We start from the raw sequence: 23,263 nt of genomic DNA, 5'->3' as shown, positions 1-23,263 counted from the left end.
AGGACTGGCCAACATCTATGTATATCCTCACTTGGGGGAAACTCTTGCATCTAAACCTTTTGGCTCCAGACTGTTACTATATTCTGCTTTGCGCTTACTCAGAGAGGTCATCGATGCCTATGGGCATTCTGTCTAAAGATGCAGAGTCTCAACACACATTACAGAGAAGAATAGACTCTTTGGTTTGTGTCAGCAGACCATGCCTTCAAACCAGATTCTCGCTGTGAAGCAAAACCACTGTGATCTGCAGTTATGCATTTTCTTACATGGTCTGGAAAATGTTTGCATTGTTGACAAAGGTAGAAGAAATTGAATACAGAAAGCAGAGCAGGGAAATGACACTTCATTTTCCTTTATTTTTTTGAATGTATCCAATGCAGTTCAGAAACAAGTGCAATATAACTCTTCTTTTACAAAGCTGACCATTAAAATATTTTAAAAGGACTCAATGGCCTTTGATAAATTGTTTGATATGGGGCATGCATGCTATAGGAAAGTCAGTTTTGGATGACAGTCATTTAACAGTGGAAAAGTGAGTTAACAAGAAACTTTGTACAAACGCTCGAAAAGGTGGCACGTCTTTTCATATCCCTTTATCCAAATGCATTTACTTCATTCTTCTGCAACTTGCCCTCCCATAACTACTTTTTAAACTTTCCAACCATTTTACACATTAAAATACTTAGAAATACAAATAATATACCCAATAAAATACATTAATTATGATGAATGATAATGGGAAAGAAAATCTGGCATAGTTGTCTATGTGATAAGGATTTTTAACACGGAAGCAATCAAAGATACATAAAAGTCTTTTCATTACCCACATTGGTGAACTACACCCATTCTGTTTACTTCTCTCCCTTTTTCTCTCAGTGCTGGTTTTGCTGCTCTTGTTTAAATCAGTCTGGTTCGTATTGTCTGGGACACTGCAACTGTTAGCAGCTGCTGCCAGGACTCCATTCCCCTCTTCTTCAGCCTCTCCATCCTCATCCTGATAGGAAACAAAGCAGCAGATGCTTAAGTGCATTTACTTCAGAGCTGCAGCAAATAACAGGATTTTCCTTATGACTCTTCCTGTAGCTCAGTCCTTATTTCAAGGGCAAGTACCTGCACACACCAGACAGCTCCTTTCAGCTTTCAGAGTCTCCATTTACAGGAAAAACACTGATTTAAACAGCATGTTATTGCAAAAGCTTTCATAGGAGTGGATTTGTTCAAACATGGCTCACTAAGCTTTACTTAAAATGGCAGCAAATCAATGAAATGCACAACAAGAAGCTGTCTTCTGCTCAGCAAAATATTGGCAAAGGTCAGTGTCTAGGAAGCAGGTAAAGCAAAGCCTTAGTCTGGACATGGAGAAGCTGACTGCACCTCAAATGAAGCACCCCAGAATACAAGATACTTTTCTTCTGTGCAATTGGCTATTCTATTCCCAGTACTCTGTGATGAAAATCAAATTGCTTTGAAAAACAGACAGACAGAAAGCAAAGGAAAATAAACGGGACCAAAAAAGACAACTATCATAAAGAGGTCAAGCTCCACAACTAGTTCAATACTAAACAGCTCTGAACTACTTTCAAGCCCTGAAGTCCATGCTCTAAGTCCAAAGTTTTACTAAGGTTAAGCACATTTTTATGTGCTTCACTGCATCAAGGCAGCTCTTTGGAAAATGTTGTATAAGCCTTCTGGTGGGTTTTGTTTCTTTATCAGTGGCTCAGGGCCACGAAGTTCATGTATGAAATCTTCACCCTTTGAAGTCAGCGGCTTCTCTGTTACTGAGTCAGAGGACATACAATTAGAGATCAATTGCATCTTCAGCTCTGAACACAAACTTTCTTCAACATTTTGGGGTATTTAGTTTGGCTTGGGATATTGCAGAGATACCAGCAGATCCAAGGTACAAAGCTTGACTTCAGATTTCTGCCTAAACTAAACCCAAATTTGTATATCTGGAGGAGGAATGCTTTTAACTCAGGCTGGTATACACATAATTTTAAATTTCTCCTGGTGATTTTGTTACCTTCCAAATCAGTGAGTGGCACACAAGCAAGAAAAGGCCAAATGTGTATTTGTGAATGCTGAATCTCTTTCCTATGGCCAGTTTGCTTTTTCCATTTGCATCATGTGAAGAAATAGATTAAGCAAGGACAAACTTAAAAAAAAAAAAAAAGTTAAGATGTACAGCTCATTTAAAAATATCCTATTTATTAAAGTCAAAGAAAGCTCATTAAGTCACCTAAATACTCTCCTTTTTGGTGCAGAACTGCTCATCTGCCCAGGGTATTTGTAGACAGCAGTTATTGAGCCTTTCTTAATCTAAAATTAGTAACGTCCTCAAAAATTAAAGCAGAGTCTGGACAATGTCCTCAGACTGCTGTGAATCAGTAGAGCAGAACAGATGGGGCTGCAAAAAGGGATTATTACTGCTTCCCACTTTCAATTTCCCAAAAAAAAAAGTCCAGTATCTTTTATTTGAGAGAGAGAAATGTAGCTCAATACAACATCTCATCCTAAAAATACACTGACTACAAAACCTCACTCATCCTTCACCTAGCTTCCCACAGCTACGTGAGAATTTTGAAACCAAACACCAGGATAAGAATCTGACTATAAAGCATTAAGAGGATCAATCCATAAAATTCCAGCCTGAGCCTTGAACAATCCCCAGAGTAGTACTAAAACTCAAACCTGGAGTTTTACTTGGAGCCTAGCTCTGTTATAAATACCTGGCTCTTCTGCTTCAAAAAGTTCAGGCAGTTGAGGGAAGCACCAGGGATAGCAGAGAAGCCTTTGTCAGCAGCATCTGGCACTTGAAACAAGGCACTGAGCAACATCCAAATGAATGCACTCAGTGCTTCAAAAGTTAATACAATACAGAAACCTGCCAGAAGAGTCCTGGCTTTTTTCCCCCTGCTCTCATTTTTTTTAGAAAGGGGAAAAAGAGCAAAGCAGTGGGGGGAAAGAGAGAAAGGAAAACAACATCTATACTTCTAAACTGGCAGGACTAGGGGCATTATTCAGTCTAAGAGTCTATTTGTCTCTCAGGTAGGGCTGGCTAAAAGTCATACAGAATTTGTTTTCCTGCAGAGCATGCAAGGACATTGTGTACGTAGCCATTTTTTCTTTTCACACAGCCACTTGTGAACAATTCACAGGAGGTTGCTCTTAACTCCTTTCTGCTACCCTAGAGGCAGTTATTACTTAAACAGAAAATACTGTACACAGTGCATCTGTACTTGATTCTGTTCGCAGTGTTACAAATCAGGGCTCCTGCAGAACAGAGATGAGTTTACAGCAAAAGTATGGTATCACATTGCTTGAAAAGGAGAAAGGTAGTCTAGAGGACAATCATAGAATTGCTAGGGTTGGAAGGGAAGGATCTCAAGGATCATCTAGTTCCAAAGCCCCTGCCATGGGCAGGGACACCTCACACTGAATCAGGGTGCCCAGATCCAACCTGGCCTTAAAAAACCTTCAGGGATGGGGCTTCCACTACCTCTCTGGGCAACCTGTTCCAGTATCTCACCACGCTTATGGGGAAGAATTTCTTCCTAACATCCAATATGAATCTACCCATTTCTATTTTTGTTCCATTCCCTCTACTGCTATCATCACCTGACATCCTAAAAAGTCCCTCACCCCTTAAGATACTGGAAGGCCACAATAAGGTCTCCTCAGAGCCTTCTCTTCTCCAGACTGAATAGCCCCAACTCTCTCAGTCTGTCTTCACAGGAGAGGTGCTCCAGCCCTTTGATCATCCTTGTGGCCCTGAATGACAACTGCTGGTTTATAACAAGCTGCAGTCTTATAAACTGATACTGTCAAGGGACTTTTCCAACTCACTATGAACAGCTGAATGTGATGAAAGGCTAAGATGGTCTACATTATTAAAACAAACAAACAAGAACAAAAACCAAATCAAAACAAACAAAAAAACCCAAATACACACACAAGTGTTGCAAGTGTTCAGCTGTGGCTCTATTTTTAAATGTCACACTGAGGTTTCTCTGGATTCCTGCTGTCAATGAGTAAAAGGCAGCTAGCACTAAGAATGCCTCAGTTTGGATACAAAATCTGTGGCATCCAAGAAAAGTACTGCAAGGCACCTGAAAAGCACTGTACGTGGGACCTGCTACTGGGGCTGCTGCACTAAACAAAGTGTTTGCTCACATTTACCAGCCAACCAAATTGAGGAAAGTTGTAACTTGCACTGACTAATAAAGGTGCACAAGATTAAACATGTTTCAGCCTAGACGGTTGCACACCTGGGGCTTATGCTGCTCAGAAAGACTGCACGATGCTTGCCCAGGAATGCCACAGAGGCCCTTATAACCTTATTTTTAGTTTTCAAACTTTCCTCCTTTCTGAACAAAAGGGAGAGGTTTACTTCCAAGACAGATGAAAGCCAAGAATAATTTCTGTCTTTTACAAGAGATCACAATTCTTGTCTTTGTACACAAAAAAGAAACCCACCATCTCAGGATTTTGGAGAGGACACCTCTCCACTTAGGTAGTCTGTTATGCAACCGACATGAATGGTACATTCTGCCTGCCCTTCTTTGCAGCAAGTGGTTCCTCTGTTCTTGCCATTAGCTTTGAAGCTGTCTCTGTGGGTCCTGGTTTACATGATGTGAGACACCACAAAGCTGTGGATACTATGAGCTCTTCCACCAGTTTAGATGCTAGACTGGAGACCCTCAAGTCTTTGAAAGGACCTCATATGCCAGTGCTTTAGAGAGCAAATCAGAAAGCAAAGGAGTACAACTAATTCCTATACAAGGCAGAGGGTTACATTTTCAATTCACCTCCTATATTTATTCACATAATTGTGAGTGCAAATTTCATATCAATTCTCATGTGAATAACAAAGTGTAAGAGAGATTTCTAATTAACCTGTGTCCACAAGAAAAAATGATAATGATGAGAACACTTTTGTGATGCTGATACTCTCACAAAAATTTGCTAAGTACCTACTAGACAGTGAAATTCGAGCAGCTGTTTCTGTCCTTGTGATGTTTTGGGTTCTGTACTGAGAAAGAAGAAATGCCCGTCAGGTGCACTCTCTGTGGTACCCTGCTCAGTAAGCAATGCTTGTCCTTGGCTACAACAGGAAAAGGATGTGACATGCATTTCTCTATTCTACAGTCTTGAGTTGGTTTAGGACCAACCCATTGGTCCTTGACTTGTATGCTTGTGTTTGTGTGGGCAAGCAATGAGCCTGACTTTCTTGCTCACTCTTGATGCACAGCAAATTGCAGGAATATGCCTGAAATGAGACACCATCTATTTCAGCCATTAAGTTCATCACAAAACTGTATACTAAGTCTTCCTTCCTTCCTCATGTACTTCCACTTCCTTCATGTCTTTTAAGTCCTCAAGTTCCTATGTCTATCCTATCTGCAAACACTAGTACATGTGCCCCAGTTGAAATGGAATCTGACACAGGTGGGAGAAAGCAAGGGTAGTCATAAATGCCCTTCACAGATCCAAAGATGCTTAATCATCCAAGCACTGAAACACTTTCTTACCCAAGCCTCCAATAAGCTGCTGTTGTTGTTTCTGCTCTGCAAGCAAAATGACAACCACTTACTGCACAAGATGGATATGCTCAGAGGGAATAGTCACTGATGCTACCTTGCCAAAAAAAAATTGCTTTCAGGCTTTCCCCTCAACTCTTCATTTAAAATGAGTGTTTGCCCACTTGCAGACATTCCCCCATTAGATGATGTCTTTTAAAACCCACTGGGTGGCCCAGCTTTGTGTCTCTTTTTCAGTCCTTTTCCAGACACCTCAATCCAATGGCAATGTCGTACACTGGAAGCACTGCTAAACACTGGAGATGGAAGACGTGACAAAACTTCTACATGAACCTGCTCTGATTGTATCAGCAAGATGACAACCACCAGACACAAAAACACCTATTTGATTTGATCTCTTTTTATTTTATTTCACAGTATTTCAGAGTTATGAGAAGCCCATTAGAGCAGCAAAAAGCACATCTGTAATAATGATGCAGAATCCCAGCCTGAGCTTCAACCACAGCCTTGAAAGGGAAGATGTAGGTGGAAGGCTACAGGGATCAGAAACAGCTAATACATGAAGCTGTCCACTAGTAAACCAGCTCATGAACCATGCATGTGCAGAAGGATTGATAAACAGAATGTGGTGTTCTGTTTTGCTGTCTCACAATGTGATCAAGTCACCACTCAGTCTAATTTTCAAATTGTAAGAAGGTGTATGCTACTGCTGAGGGTCAGACAAGCACCTGTGATTTTTTTGCTTGTCTAACATATTATTTGATAAATGGCCATAAAATCTATCCCAGAAGTGAAAAACATTATACAAAGTGTTTCACTTTGTTTGATCTCTTCCAGAAAGTTTTTGATATACAAACAATTTTTTTCCCCCCAAGGTTATTCTGTTTTCACTGTCTTTATTCTAAAATAGAAGCTTCCTTAAATACATTTACCATTAGTGCTGAGATAATTCATTCTTTTTAGCAGGTATAATTGTTGACTTAGAAAACAGACTTCAATCAAAGAATTGAAATACCTTTGGGAGTTCCTTTGGACTGAGTCGATGCAGAGTGCAGAAATGAGCCACAGCGTACTCTAATAGTGCTCCAAAGATGAAACTGAAGCAGATACCAAGGTACACATCAATTGCCTTAATAAAACAGTTAGCACTGGGCAGTGAAGTCCTGGCTCCCATCATCAGTGTTGTCATAGTAAGGACTGTAGTAACACCTGTGGAATGTAAAAATCTATGTTCTGATAAAACATAAATAGCAATGACAGACTCTACTGCAAGGGGCCTACTACAAGACAATTTTCCCTGGCTCTGTGAAATCCTACTACAGCACAGCACTTCATGTGTCATGTTTTGGAAAGAAGACTCTCAAATGAACTTGTGATTCTGAAGTTAAATGCTTCAAAGCACTCATTAGAAACATTTATAAACCTTAGAAGACTGGAAATTAAAATGAAAGATATATTGGTGTCACAGAATGTATATCTGTTATTAACACATTACTATTGCAATACTGTGCAAACATTCCCTTTAAAATATTGAGGTATCATTTTGCTCAGTGCAGTTGCCCACTGGCTTCATTTGAAGTTAAATCTTTCTTCCCTATTCTCTACAGTGTTCTCCCACCCTACCTGCAGTCTAATCAGAGCTGGTTTGCATTCTTTCCCTCTCAGAATATCCTTTCTTTGAAATTAATTATATTTAATCTCTTATAATTCTCTTATTAGCTGTGTTTTAATTAGTATGTATCATCAGACCTCACTAAAGCCTCCCCATTCTGTCTGTGCATTCCAAAATCACTGAGCTTTTCCCTTTGCTTTCACAGCAGCCTTCTCTGCATCCATGACTTCTGCAGCTCCCAAAGATGGTTCCTTAGTTAAAGAATAGCAAGGCTTTAAGGAGGATCTGTGGGATGCACTGTAGATGGCAAAAACAACAAAAAAAAAAAAAAGGGGAATTCCATAAAACTCAGAAGAGTTTGCAACTCTTGGCAATGGATGCTATGTACATGCAATAAAGTAAGCACCTCAGTGATCCAGCTGCTTTGCTTTCTTTCGTTTTATCAGCTCCTCACCTATGCAGATTCTGGCTGGAACCGATGACTGGCTTATCCAAAATGATACCCAGGAAAGCACAACCAGTAGGATCGATGGTACATATGTCTCTAGTATGAAATATAAGATGTTTCTCTTGAGTTCAAAGTGAAACACTAGTCTGGGGTAACGTCCTGTGGAAAAAGCAGAGGGAAAAAAATATATATAGTGAAGGTATAACTCATTAAAAAGATGTTTAAATGACCAGCATGTTTGACTTCTGTGTAGTACAATGCAGCAAAAGCTTAAGAAAACAGCTTGAGAAACATAAAATAAACACCATGCTGAAAAACTCTATCATGAAGACTATAAATTGAACTGAAGGAGGGGAAAAAAAACCTCAAAATATATAACAGTGTCACACACTGAGTTTCATGAATAACATCTTGAACTGGAAACCTACTGAGGATTAGTTAAGGGGGGGGGGAAATTAATCCATCAACGTGTGGAAAGGATTTTTCATTATATAACACAATGCAGGGAATTTTGGAATTACACACAGATTTAGCTCTAGCTATTCATAAGAATTACCACAATGAACTCCTGCATAAGCTTACATAATAACAATTGTAATTTTATGAAGTTATGAAATTATGTCCTTCTCTTTAACTACCACAGATATCTGGTTTAGTTTGCCTTTCACTCACTGTTGCTCAAGATGTGGATCAAAGGTACCTTCTCTGACAGTGCTGACCTACCTCTTACATGTCACATTAGAAAAAGCCATGCCTTTGCACCTTCACAAAGGAAATGGTTTGCTTCTAAATGAGTGACTTCCAGAGGATGAAATTTTGGGCCCATAGTCAAAGAGAGAGTTGTGTTTCATTATGAAACAGGAAGCAGAGCCTGAATTTGACATTTGGCTCAGTAACTGAGCAGAATTTTGCTCTGTTTGAGCAAGAGAAATGCAGGATATGAAACCATTACCAGGCCACTGGATCAAAGAAAAGCAAAAATTTGCTTTTTTACTAACTTAAATGAGCAGAATGGACTTTTTATTCTGGCATTCAAAGTTAAGTGTTAAAGTAGTGAAGCATTTAAGATTTTTAAAACATCATTTTAACTAATTTCTTGAATCAGAACATCAGTGAGAGAATAATGCTTGAATATACTGCGATCAGATAGCTTTGACTTCATCTATTGGGATACAAGACATTAAGATCTCCAGGACCTATATTTGCTTTCAGTGCTGCACACTGTGAGTCAGGGCAGAGCTACAGAACGGTGACTGCACTTTAGCAACAACCGTATCTGCACAGGCAGGCTATTTGTGCATCCCTCAGGTGTGCTGTGAGGCATGGAGTCAAAGAAGAGCACTTTTAAAAGCTTGAAATGCGAGTAACGGGTGCTATGAAAAGTCTTCTTGCTCCCAGGCTAGAAATGGCATTGTTAAATTTCCATTTCTAGATTCAAATTTCAATTTTTAGAAATTACATCCAGAGAACAAAAATATTTCACAGAACTCTTAAACCAGAAATAATCACTAGATTATGTAATCCGATCATAATCACAAATCATTATATTTCCTCAGTTATCCCTTCTCTTGAACTCAATCACTTTGATTGCAGTAGAATCCACCTTTCACACAGACATCCAGACTTAATCTGAGGATATCTAGACATAAGGCTTCCATCATTTCTCTCAGTAATCTGCTATAATTCAATTTTCTGTTTAAAATTAATACCTGATTTATAATCTTAAACTGACTTCAGCTTTCTACCATGCTGACTCTGTCTTTTCACTAGAAGACTAAATAGAATCATAGAATGAGTAAGGTTGGAAAAGACCTCAAAGACCATCAAGTTCAACCTGTCACCCAAGACCTCATGACTACTAAACCATGGCCCCCAAGTGCCACGTCCAATCCCCTCTTGAACACCTCCATGGACGTGACTCCACCACCTCCCTGGGCAGCCCATTCCAACAGCTAACAACTCTCTCTGTGAAGAACTTTCTCCTCACCTCAAGCCTTTGGAAGTCAGGTTTCTCCTCCTGAAGGTAAAAATACACTGTATATAGGCATCTTCTTTGCAAGTTATCACAGAATCACAGAATGCTGGAAGGGTTGGAAGGGACCTCAAAAGATCATCTACTCCAGTCACACACACACACCCCCTTACCAGAGTAGGATCACCTATACCAGCTCACACAGGAACACATCAAGGTGGGTTTTGAGTATCTCCAGAGAAGATGACTCCACAACCCCTCTGAGCAGCCTGTTCCAGTGTTTCATTAACCTCACAGTGAAGAAAAATGCCTCAGCTTCCACTTATTGAGTTCTTCACATTTCTGACTGATAGAAAAAAGGGTACAAAGATGGACAGCAGCCTTCTACTGTCTCCATGAGGCAGGAGATACAAAGATTATTTATATCGAAGGAACATTACATTAGTGCAATGAGGGCTGGAGCGCCTCTCCTACAAAGACAAGCTGAAAAATAATGGGCTGTTCATTCTGGAGAATAGAAGATGCTGGAGAGACCGTAGAGATACATTTCAATATCCAAAGGGGACCTACAGGAAGGCTGGAGAAGGACTGTTTAGAAGGGATTGTAGTGATAGGATGAAGTGCAATGGTTTCAGACTGGAGCAGAGTAGATTTAGGTTGGCCATAAGAAGGAAGTGATTTACCACAAGAGAGGTAAAATACTGGAACACATTCCCAGGGATGTGATTGAGGTCTCATCCATGGAGATATTTAAGATTACAACCTTTGAGGGTTTCTTCTAATCTGCTGCAATCTGTAAACCTATGTACCTTTATCAACACTGTGATGTTTCTACCAATACAGCTGTTTCAATAAATGTCATTTTGCCCAGCAAAATTGATTTTAAGAGTAGGCAGACCAAAGTAAAGAAAAAAGTTAGGAAATGCAAAACTTACTGTTGATGGTGCAACATTACTTCTGCTTCTATCCGTGTGCATCCTTGCACTAAATCAAGCACTAATGCTACAGAAAAACACTCTGCACAATAGAAGACTATAGCATAAAGCGTATTTAGGGAAAGAGAATCAGAGTTGTACGGACAGGCAACTGTAAATCTGTGACTTCCTGGTATGCAAGAGCAAGCACTTAAAGCCTTAATAAAAACAGTTAAAGATTGTATTAATTTTGCTTGCAATCTCCCAGGCTGCTACTTAACTAGAACTCAGATCCTTTTAAATAGAAAGACAAAATTTTATCTGCAGTGTTTGTATCCCAAATTGCCATTACTGTGGCATGGTTGCAGCTAGCACACACAGGACAGCTGTGTGGTCAGTGTGAGGGAATGCTGTCAAACCAGAGCTCATGTGAGAGTGCAGAGGGTGCAAACCATCAGCAGGAAACTGAATCCTCCACAAAAGTAACTTGTCTTGTGCTTCTGTTCTGACCAAAGAGAAGGATGTAGTGCCATGTATCCAGGAGAGGGGAGTGAAGAGGTTGGACTGTGCTTCACACAGGGTACCACAGGCACTTAGGAGTTCCTGTAGCTTAGCATTGAAACTTGTCTTGAAGAAAAACTCTGATATAACCAATACATAACAGCCATGCAGCAATACTCTCTCCTTGTTAGCACTTTACAACTGTATCTCCATTCATCTTAGTGTAAAAGCCAAGTGTGTACAGAGGAAGTTAGTTCAAAATATCAAGCCTGAAAGTTGCATTTTGCCACTTTGCTGCAATTTCCAAGCACAGACAAGGCCTTTAAACATTCCTGTGTGCTTTCATGTTATTTTTTCTGACAGATATTTCTGAAGCACTATGAACAACAAAGAGAATAGAGTTGTAACAGCTTATAGTTGAGTGGCTTTTGGGTGAACAAAGGAAAGGCATTTATCTAACCTTTAAAGCTTCTGGCTTGCCAGAATCCAAAGACATGCCATGGAGATGATAATAATAGTCTCAGCATTTTTCTAAAGAGTAAGGGAGATTTTATAAAGGAAATTTTGAAGCAACTTGTATACAGAATTCATATGAGCGCCTCCTGTAATAAACTGAAGGAGGACGTAGTCAAGAAGAAGTACTTAATGCGTACTTATTGTGCTAAATAAATGAGCAACAGGACAAAAGGAAAATAGGGAAATATTGTAGTCCTTTTTTCTTCTACACTTCACATGTATCAAAAACATTTGTTACTCCTATTTATGTATGTTGCATATGAGATAGAAAAGCTGCATCTCATTGCCTTTGACTTGCACATCTGAAGGTATGGTACCATCAAGTCAGATCAAAAGCAAAACAAGTTCTTAGTCCTGGCTTTATAAGAGTTAATTCAGTACAGCACAAGCTGACTCCTCACAGCTACTGAGTTTGTCCCTTGCTTGAGTTTCATGGGCAACAAAATATATTTATTAAAATGAAAAGATACTTTTTCATTCAAGTTTCTGGCCCACAAAGGCTGTCATCTCAGTGTATGACTGCTTTGATTTAAATTTGGTAATGTGATGGAAATAACCTCTGTGCAGATAGCTAACTCTGCCATAAAGGCACAGTGTTAGTGCTTACCAAAGTACTGTTCAATGGTGTCTCAGATGAATCTGAACCAAAATGACTGTCAATAAACCCACCACAAGGTGAGGTATTCCACCTAGGTGACCCTACAGTAAAAGTGCTCTAGCTTGTAGATGAACAAATCTAGATAATCAGAACATTGCCTCCACACCTACTATCTCTCTCCCCTGATTTGACATAAATGAAAACAGAGAAAAACAAACAAAAAGCACCCAAGAAAGTAGAAAGAGGTAAGAGATGTAAAATAACATTTCTGTTTCACAGTAGCTGAGCAGGTGTAAGCCTAGGTCTAAGGCAGGTCTTTCTGAAAGCAAGAAAAGCATCTCTACTCTTTCCTGCTGCCCTCTGACCAGTGGACAGTCACAGCAGAGGCTTCTGAAGGAAGGACTGATGCCCTACAAACCCTCTCAGCAGATTCTAGCTTCCATTCTAGTGTTATGGGATGGGAGCATCTTCTCCACAGTTGCTTCCTGTGGACTTTTTGATGAACTCTATTCCACTAAAAGACTCTTCCACACCACTCTTTATGTAAGAAGCACTTTGGTGTCCTGCATAGGGCTGTGCAGTCAGGCATAAAGAGCACATTCTTCTGTCATGAAATATGTATGCTAACCCCTCAGGTGCCAGCTAAAATGCGTAATCTACATCTCACACAAGCACGTCAGTATAACTCTACCAATGCATCATTTTCAATGATGTGTCAATACACATTGTTCACATGTTATTACAGCTCAGAGAACTGAGCTGAGTCCTCTGTGATTCACAGTCAAGATTTTATAAACTGCCTGTTTGTTTTTCCAGAGGTGAGCTAAAGGAAATGAAAGATCAGGGCAGACTTCTCAACATGTGTTTCATCTTCACTAAACCACTTTACCAAAAATTACTTTAAAATTCAAAGTTTTCTTAAAATGAAACAAACTCTTTCCTGTACTGCTTGTGTGCAGATGCAGCTATACATTTAGATTACCTGTTAAAAACAGCCAACCAACCAACAACTTACAGAATACATATGCCACAGAGTTTTCCAAGTATTTATGTGTAGATCTGTCTGTACTACAACTTCATGAAAGTTAAATGTAAAAATGCCTCTTCTTCATACCCTTAATATTAATTTCATTCATTGTGTTTCCTTAAAGTTTTATGTTACTGTATACCATGATGGGCCTTGACCAATCAATCCAGCCCATCCAGGTCCCTCTGTAGAGCCCTCTCAACTTAATGTCATCTGCAAACTTACTGAGTGTGCATTCAATCCCCTCTTCCAGATCATTGATAAAGATACTAGGCAGAACTGGCTCCAAAACTGAGCCATATGGGGGGCACCACTTGTAACCAGCTGCCAGCAGAATTTAGCTCCATTCAAAACCACTTTGGGCCAGGCCAGGCAGCCAGTTTTCTACCCAGTGAAGCATCCACCCATCCAAGCCGTGAGCAGCCAATTCATGCAGGAGTATGCTGTGGGAGACAGTGTCAGATGCAATACTGATGTCCAGATAAACAACGTCCACAGCCCTTCCCTCATCCATTAAGTGTGTCAGTTTGTCATAGAAGATCAGGTTCATCGGAGAGGGCCTGGCCTTCACAAAGCCATGCTGACTGGACCTGATTGCCTTGTTGCCCTACATGTGCTGTGTAATGGCCTTTGGGATGATCTGCTCCATAACCTTCCTCAGCACTGAGGTCAGACTGACAGGTCTCTAGCTCCCAGGATCCTCCTTATGACTCTTCTTATAGATAAGCATCACATTTGCCAATATGCACCCAGCTGGAACCTTCCTGGTTAGACAGGACTGTTTGTAGCATTTAACCATTGCTGTTTGTAATGGTTAACTATCACTGTTTGTAATCCTTGTATGGCAAAGATGATGTTCTTAGAAATAACAATTGGAGAGCAATTACAGGTTACAAAAGAACTGATAAAGGGAACACGAGCAGTTACTCCATACCTCAAAACCTACCTACTGGCATACCTCAAAACCCAAGAATTCAAAATCCTAGAAAAGTTTGATTGCTAATTAAGAAGTCTCCTGAGCCTTGGGAAACTGCAGATGGGCCTGTAGGATAAAGCAAGGTTACATTTTTAACCTGGGAGAAAGAGACTACAACTGATAACACACACTCTGTGTAGGAATCCGTGATATTTTTTTACACTGTTATACACACCTTATAGCTTATATATAGCCTATGCACTTTTTTTATGTACAGGCTCAGTTATGACCTCCTACTTGAGAAGCCAATACCACAAAGCAGCCACGGTCCAGCAGACTTTCAGCACAACATAGCCAAAGGTGGCCTGATTTGGTCTCTAGCCCAAAGAGGCTAAAGCAGAATTTGTGATAGATATCAAAGCCCCAGCAGTGAACGCAGACAAGAACAGCAGCTGGCTCCCTTTGTAGTCTTAATCAAGAGGGCAAATGTCCTGTCTTTGCTCATCAGGGACAGGATACCAACTTTATACTTCTGTCTTTTCCTTCCCTCTGTTCTGCAAAAATAATACCATTTGAATATGCCATTTTGCTGACTTCATGTTTTTCTAAGAAAAGAAGTGCATTGAGAGCCCTGACTGCCTGACAAGATTCTCACTGCCTTCCATACTCAGGCTGGAGACTCATTGTTAGATCAGTCCTGAGCAAACTGAGCCTCTACATTAGCACATTGGAGAACAGGATTAGAGGTCAAAATATCTCAATAACTATGAGCCTGAGTAAAGCAAGATATGATTCAACAAAAGCAAGGATGAAGTCCTACACGTAGGTGGGAATTACTAGCTCCCTAATCAGAGTGTAGAGAATGTGGCTACAGGGCAAAAAAGGAGTTGTAGTGATAGAAGGCAGTGCAAGATGAGCAAGGTCAAAAATGCACAACAATTTCCTTCAAGAACAGCAAATATCAACTCAGAATTAATAAAGAAGAAGAGAGTTTGTGACACATATTAACTAAACTCTTCCTTCTATGGAGGATGAGACCTAATAGCAGCCTTCCAGTACCTGAAGGGTGCCTACAAGAAGGAGGGCCTGCAGTGACAGGATGAGGGACAATGGCTTCAAACTAGAAAAGAGGGGGGGGGGAAATCATCCAGGGAAGGTGAAGCAGACACTTTGGAAGTTTGTCTAGCTATCTCCTAGAAACATCTGTCATGAAGTAAGCTGTGGATCTAGATGACCTTGCCTTGTCACAAGAGAATAGATTAAATTACTTTTTAGAATGTATTTCAGCCTTGTTTCTATTATTATTTACCCAAAAAGTCCTTCACTGCATTTATGTTTCTCCAGTAAGAAAGGCAGGTTTTTTGTATCACTATTTATTACTCAGAGAATGCAGGTGGTGTTCGCTAGGCAGCTAAAAGAACAGCAGCCACCACTGCAGGTATATGATTTTGGGGTCTAGGACTGTATCAGTGTAGGCAGAACAAGGACTATAGTTAAAAGACATGTAAAAACTGATTCCAACAATTAATTTGCCCATGCCCAAAATTAAATCGGTTGTACCAACAAGAGATCGACACAAACCCTAGCCAGCAATGTAAGTAATATTATTCAAAGTGACTTACTGTTATCTGATTACAGTAATGTGATTACTATTATGTGATACATGCTATTCTGTAAACAACATTAATCCACAATGTCCTTTCCTTAAATTTACTGAAGTCACTTATGCAGAAATTTTGCTGACTGCAGTTTATATCTGTCTCTGTCTCTATGTGAACTTAAGGGTTGCACTCTTGTACAATATTTCACTTGCACAGCAGCTGTACTGTCTGTTCAAGTTCACAGAGTATCAAATCCTGATTTGGGGTTTTTTGTTTTTGCTGTGTTAGGAAATATTACACATGGCTCTTCTCTTGTAGCTCTAGCCTCTTGAATCACAACTGCTGTAAATAACTGTTATTTATAACACAACTACTATTTATAAAATACTCTGGGAGATCTATTAGTGGTGTTAAGGAACTGCAAAGCACCATTTTTCATTTTTAAATTGATTACATAGTTCCATAATCTGCTTTCTAGAAAGAAAAAAAGAAGAAAAAAAGCTGTAGAAAGTAACACCTAATTCGTAACAACTCCATAGAAAATTAAGAGGATTATAAGCTCTCATTTTAAAAGTACTGCATAACCATTGACAATGTGGCTTTCTTGAATAGGATGGGGGAAAATTTAATCTAATCAAGTTGTATGTGTTAAAATGTAAAACTAAAAGAAAAAGTGGGTTTTTTTAACTTTATACATATGATTCCTGACCATATGAAAAGAATAATATTGTATCTTTATCGATGATCTGGATGAGGGGATTGAGTCCATCATGAGTAAGTTTGCAGACGACACCAAGCTGGGGGCAGGTGTTGATCTGATAGAAGGTAAGAGAGCTCTGCAGAGGAACCTTGACAGGCTGGACAGATGTCCGAGCCCTATGAGTAGAGGCTGAGGGAGCTGGGGTTACTTAGCCTGGAGAAGAGGAGGCTCAGGGGAGACCTTATTGCTCTCTACAACTACCTGAAAGGAGGCTGTAGCCAAGTGGGGGTTGGTCTCTTCTCCCAGGCAAACAGCACCAGAACAAGAGGACACAGTCTCAAGCTGTGCCAGGGGAGGCTTAGGCTGGATGTTAGGAAGATGTTCTTCACAGAGAGAGTTGTTAGCCTTTGGAATATGCTGCCCAGGGAGGTGGTGGAGTCACCATCACTGGACATGTTTAGGAAGAGACTGGATGGGGCACTTGGTGCCATGGTTTAGTTGATTAGATGGTGTTGGATGATAGGTTGGACTCGATCTCAAAGGTCTTTTCCAGCCTGGTTGATTCTATTCTATTTACTGTTCATCTGATAATGCCTTTTGGGTTACAACTGAAATGTTTTTTATTCTACTTGGCAAAAAATAACAGAACTTTGGGTTTTGGCATTAGTGCCTGGACTCTGTGATAGAAGATGGTAAGAATTAAGCAGGTTTCCTCTTCCTCTTTCCTGTATGGTGAACAGGTCCTAATACCCTTCTGGGCAGAATAGCAATAAAGGATTATTCTCCTTCAGTTGAACCTGATGTTGCTTACCCAGAAGCTGTAAAATGGAGAAACGCAAGCAGATGTCACTTATGTAAGTAGCAAGATATTTGCAATCCTGAAGCCTGCAAGCATGTGTTTCCCCTCTGCTTCTATGCATTTTGTGACCTTTGACTTCTACCCTGAATAAATATCTGAAATTAAAGCATAAAGTTTCTCCCTGTTGAATCATTGAAGCAGAAATACCCAACAATGGAATAAAAAACAACAAAATAAACATATGTGATTCAGAATTAATATCCCCTGGTGAAACTACAGCTTTGAAGGGTGTGTATGCCTTCATGTAAAGAGTACCCTTTTGGTTGGCATGTTGAGTTCAGCAGAAGAGAAACTGAGTGTTTGTTGAAGAACAGCAATGAAGGACCTAAGAGGAACTCAAAGAGCATAAAGCAGGTTTGACAGCTCTTGTACTCTACAAAAGTCCTTTCAAAATTTCTAGAAAAAAAAATATGAGCAGACTTTCATGAGGTTAAGTTGTGCATTTAGAGAAAAAATTATACAGCAGTTTCCTAAGGTCAGCAAAAGAACAGGTCTGTAGAAATGCTTGTGACCCCTTCCTTGGTAGAGGAGCTTCAGGCCAAGTGATCTGTGCTGCACTGCCCACCAGGCTAGACAGAGGCTGCTGCAGATAGAGAGTAACTCCAACAAGGACTACTCATGAAATACAACTTCTTGCAGTTGTAAAAGCACTCAGCCTAAAAAAGCCAGAGTGGCTATTTCCAGGAAGGCTGGGAACTGTTCTGAGTGGCTACCCAGCGTTCCTGATCTCTCGCCAGTTTGAATGGCAGATTTACAGGCTCTTGTTCCTTGACAGGAGATTTCCCTGACATTGAAGCAGTACATCTGTTGTTCATCATTCTTTAGATAATACATAGCTTCCAAGAAAATGCTTAAAAACTCTCAACCTTTACATTAGCTAAGTCTCTGCTGCTAATACCTGGAGAAGTAGATACGGTTTCAAGAGTGCAACCTAGCAGAAAATTACAATGGTCATCCTAAGAAAAGGCAAAGTGCTCAGTTCCTTAATGCTGGTCTCTTTACAAAGACATGTTCCAAAAGTTTGGGAATGGTGTTTTTACCTGTTTCATACACTGCTTCGGATACTGAGGTAAAGTGGTCTTCTACTGTGTATTGTGCCAGTCGGAGTGTATCCAAACCTCGAACTGAATCATTTCCTCTGGTCCAGTAAAACATGACATCGTTGATGTTATAACCCCCTGTGGTGATACACAAGCCAAGAAAAGTGTTTACTTTACACAATAACTCGTTTGTGTGGAGCACACTTATGGTTCAGCTGTTTCTTATTTCTCTGACAGTACAATTAGACATAAACAATGAGGGCTTTTGGCAGAAACGTGATGTCTGTTTGCAGAAAACCTCCCACTAACATGCAGTCCTATCATTTTAAAGCTGACTTTTTTTGAGGTCGTCTTTTTATAGCCTGGGTTTTTTTTCCATTTTATATCTTTTTTATTTTTTCTAGTATCAATGACAACCTCATAAAAGAAATGAGTACCACATGGTATTCTAAAGCTACTAATCTGTAAAGAAATTCAGTTTTTATGAATTATGTTACTGCCAGCATTTGGAATCGACATTAAGTGTGCCCTTTGCTGTATCCCAGGCTGCTGTTTCTTGATGCATTGCCTTTGGACCTCATTCCCAGGGGCATGAAGGAGCGAGGAGAGCAGCAGGGCTTCCACATTCTGGTGCTGTGGTCCAAGCTGGGCTCTGTGACATTTTGGCTTAGGAGTTTGAATGCTTCCCGAGGACACCAGTGTAGATGCATGCTGATGTTTCTGCAGGCTCAAGAGCATGGTACACGTCCCGGGAGATTTCCTCTTAACCTTCAGGTAGTTATTAGGAACTGAGATGGGACATGAATCATCTATCAGAAGACAACTCTACTTTGCACACACTTGTCAATATGCAGCACAATCACGGCTAAAATACCTCTGTAGCTTTTTCCCATTATATTACAAGGAAGGCAATTTTCAGGCTAGTGTATGTGATTAATTCAAGATTATGTTAATGTAATTTACATGTTAACAGGGAGCATTTGAACATCTTTTCCTTTAGCTTACTCAGATCAATCAATCTTGTAATTGACAGGCTTGTATTGTGCAAGTTAATAGCTAAGCTTAGGGGACAGAAACATGAATAGATGATTATTTTTAGACTTCAGTCAATTATAAGTAAATTACAGTATAAGACAATAATGTAATGCATTGCACAAGGGTATATGCCAAAAAAAGAACAAGGCTCTAAAATCACCAAAAAAAAAGAAAAAAAGGCACTAAAATTAAAAAGAAAAGGAAAAAGAACAAAAATATAAAACCAGTATTTAAATATTGTCAAGATAATGACTTTGGTTCTTGTATCAACAAAATATAACTAATTTCCTACAGCCATTTAGTGAAGGAAAAGCAAGAGTTCAGAAATTTTGTTTAAAGGAAACACTGAACTGGTTACAAATTAAAATTACTGTTCCATATGGAAATTTTTTCCCTGACCATTTTTTAAATGCAAGTCTTCTTTTCACTATCATTGGCAAGTCTCTGAAAAGGCATAACAACCAGGATCCTCTGCTCACATTATCACATTTATAACAACTCAAGCCAACACACTCCTCTGTCAGAAGACTAAGCCAATAGCATGTGCATCCAAACTAAGTTCATGATTCCCTAAAAACCACAGGCTGGGAAGTTTCCCACATTTGAGAGAAGAATGAACAGCAACATTTCCTATAAACAAATGATTGCATTGTTCTTAGTCAAAACAAAAAGTTCATGAAGCATTTTTTTATTGCATGCCTCCAGGCATGGATTCATTTTATTTTCCTTCAGTGCAAATGAACTGCAGATATTTAACTGAAGTCCAAACAACTAGACAGTACTGCAGTAAGTTTGTTTTTTTTTACAATATATTGAGTCTTCCAAGTTGTGTGAAATGGGAGAAATTCTTGATGCAAGATAGGAGATAACAACCGTATCTCCAAATGGAGTTTTGCTCTAATAGAGACATTTTTGTTCCAAAGTGTTTTCATTAGATGAACAATTAGGTTTTGGTGATCCCTCATGTGAAAAGTCTTTGAAAATATTCATTCCAAAACTCTGTTTTGTGAAGAGTTTGTGGGAGGAGTCTTTCCAATAGTGGGTAAAGTTAAACAGCACAGTAGTCCCTCTGTGCAGAGATATTCTTTATTCAGGGGATTAATATTTTACTAATTCTGAAGTATTTTTTAAGTTTATAGAGATAAAATCCTTAAGCCATGTCATTTGGCTTTTACAAGTAATCTCTATTCTCTTTATGTAACACTGAGTTTTCATTCTAACTAATTCCCCAAGCCCAAAATGTTTCATTCCTGTACCTCACTGATGCAGCGCAAGCAACTAATGTCAAGAGGGTTAACTATGGGAGTAGTAAATTTGGGATTAAACATTCATAATGCCTAATACAAATGAGTTTACCTTTCTGTTTCTAATTTTAATTTCCCCTGATTGTCAAGCACAAGTGAAGTGTCTTCACATGGCTCTTCACTGAATAAATGCTAAAGGACATGTTCAAAAAGGAAATAAAATTTCAGAGATGGGCCCAAATCATGAATATGTATTTGTACTGGAGGCCTGCATCAGGAGGGAGACAGGGGAGGGAAGAGAGAGGGGGGAAAAATAAAAGCCCTCAACCCAGTGTGAATGAATGGTGGCGTTCCCTACCACACAGCAGAGAGCACGAACCCTCTGGCAGCACCAAACACAGCAGAAGCCCTCCAAGTCCCCAGATGTCACAGCTGCCATATCAACAGAGTGGCAACTCCGTCTCCTAACATATACCAGTACTGCTTTCTGAAGTGGGAAGTGGGGGGGAGGGAGGCAGACATTTTGGTTAAAATTTGATTTGCTGTGTAGAAAGTGTAAGTCAATGAATGTTACTAACTAGTAGCAGCAGAACAGCATGTTGTAGAGGCCACTGGGGATGCTTTGCTGTGTAAAGGCATTACTTGATAATATCATGTCATGTTTGTCTTTGCTTTAGTGATCACTTGAAAAAAGACCTAGCGCTTTGTTTCAGCTCAAACATTTTCCATGTGTTTTTCATTTTATTTTGTAAACATCAGTGTTTGCATGGATGTGTGTGCATGCTTGCGTTCAGAATCCTTAATTCCAGGTAATGGAATCTGCAAGCATTATTCTAGGATGATGTCATTATTCAATCTGTATATTGCTATCTCTTATTGACATCTATAAATTGACATCTCTTATCTCAGGAGGGAACAAACACCATTTCCAACAGACCCAGAAGAAAGCATTGCAGTACACTGAAGACAAATGGCTGTGGCTAAAGGCACACTGTTTCCTTTCTCATTTAATATTTCTAGCTGTTTTCCTTAAAACTAAACACCAGTGTCATGGGAGCATTTGTGAGGACATTACTATGTTTTCCCCTCAGTCAAAAGTCACTTGTGTGTTGTTGAAAAAAAGCAGATGGAATCAATCTGGAAAATGATTATTTATAATTATATAGGGAATTATCTTTTTTTCTTTTATTTATTTTTTGTTTGTTTTAAATTCTGTCAAATGGTTTTATGTTCCTGTGGGACATTTATTTCATTCCACAACTAGAGAAACTATTAAATGACTCATTAGGCAATGCTGTTGATGTAAATCTCTCTGTGTTTACTTATCATTATGTTCTAAGGGGAAAAAAAAATAAATTAGAGGAAAATCCAAATTCCAATTCAAATCACTATTTGTTGAACAGGTGGTCTTATAAATATGCTGATTCTAAAGGGACTCCTGCGTGAGGAAGATTTGGGCCTTGATTCCCTTTATGGTTCTGCCTAAAATGAAGTTTTGCCACAATCTTGTAATACTTAATTAACAAGAGGAAATATAGCAAACATATCCAAAATGGTAAAGAACAAAATTTGACAAGTACTGAAAGATCTTGCAATAGAGTTTAAGTATGTATTGATATATATTTGAACATATATTTTCATTTTACAGGACTGGATATTCTTTTACATTATCCCATTTGAAAATATCTTTAGAATTTTATCACCCAAATAATAACAAACACATCTGGGGATTTGCAAAGTGACCATTTCTACAAAGAGAGCACATTTTAATGAGGATATTAGCCACTCCAATGAGAACTTACAAAGGTATCCTGGTCCATGTAATCTTTAATCTTGGTCCATCAATTGATAACATTTTTTTTCCCCCAGGGCACTGGCACAGGGACAAATAAGCCACAGAACGATCTGCATCTATCCATCTCAGAATAGAACTGTCTGAGCAATTACCCTTTTTTCAGTACGAAGGCAGTAAATTAACTAAATATGATCTTTATGCCTTACAAATAAACCTTATTCCAATTTATTTATTTCTTTCCTAAAGTAATTGTGGCTCAGGGGGAAAAGTAATACATACTATCTAAAAAAGGGGGAAAAAAAGATAAAATAAAAAGAAAGAAAGGGGGGGAAAGTATTTTCTCGACTGTGATGGAAAATATCTGCTCACAGAGCTCCCCCGAAAGGCTAACAGAATAACTGCAGGATGTGATGCAAAAATCAGGCCTATAATCTCCTCAGGCTTGTTTAATCGTTAGTAACACAGCAGCTTTCAGTATTGCCACGCTATTTTCAATAATGCCTCACGCGTTTATCTTTGTATACAGTTACTATTGCAAATCAACAGGGACTGGTCACATACCAGTCCTTGGCTTCGTTGAAAATTCCAGCCTCTCTGATGATCATACCTAGCAGCTGTTAAAAAATGAAAAAGGATCAGAAACATTTTTCCAATGGTACAAAAATAGCAAGAATTAAGTTTCTTACAGCTTTCCAGTTGCAAAGTACATGTCTGCTTGTCCATCGGATATTTGGTCAGATCCATGCTGCATGCAACAGTTGTGGTGATTCTTGAAAGAAAGATAAAAAAGGGGACTATTGCTGATTATTAATGGAACAAAATTGTTCAGCATTAAAAATAAAAGTTAGCCATGTGTCCTTCTTGAACTATTATTTGCAGGAAAGTATTGTGAGGGAAAAAATCTACTATTTGGTTTAGTAGTCATGAGGTCTTGGGTGACAGGTT

At 39.2% G+C, this 23,263-nt stretch overlaps 1 protein-coding gene across 2 annotated transcripts in view; it reads right to left on the bottom strand.

The window, feature by feature from the left end:
- Positions 1–351: 351 nt before the first annotated feature.
- Positions 352–23,263, bottom strand: part of LOC137441797 (gamma-aminobutyric acid receptor subunit pi-like) — a 49,966-nt gene continuing 27,054 nt past the window's right edge. For both annotated transcript variants that reach the window (XM_068139603.1, XM_068139604.1), the window contains 5 exons: positions 23,005–23,087; positions 18,245–18,382; positions 7,607–7,759; positions 6,556–6,749; positions 352–994 (listed from right to left, as the gene is read on the bottom strand). In XM_068139603.1, the coding sequence (XP_067995704.1) occupies positions 683–994; positions 6,556–6,749; positions 7,607–7,759; positions 18,245–18,382; positions 23,005–23,087 (880 nt within the window). In that variant the 3' untranslated portion in view covers positions 352–682. The remainder of the gene's footprint in view (positions 995–6,555; positions 6,750–7,606; positions 7,760–18,244; positions 18,383–23,004; positions 23,088–23,263) is intronic.

Source organism: Melanerpes formicivorus, unplaced genomic scaffold (genome assembly GCF_026170545.1).
Source record: "Melanerpes formicivorus ecotype bairdi unplaced genomic scaffold, bMelFor1.0.p_v2 SCAF_6, whole genome shotgun sequence".
Lineage (NCBI taxonomy): Eukaryota > Metazoa > Chordata > Aves > Piciformes > Picidae > Melanerpes > Melanerpes formicivorus.
This window is presented reverse-complemented; position numbering and strand designations above follow the sequence as displayed.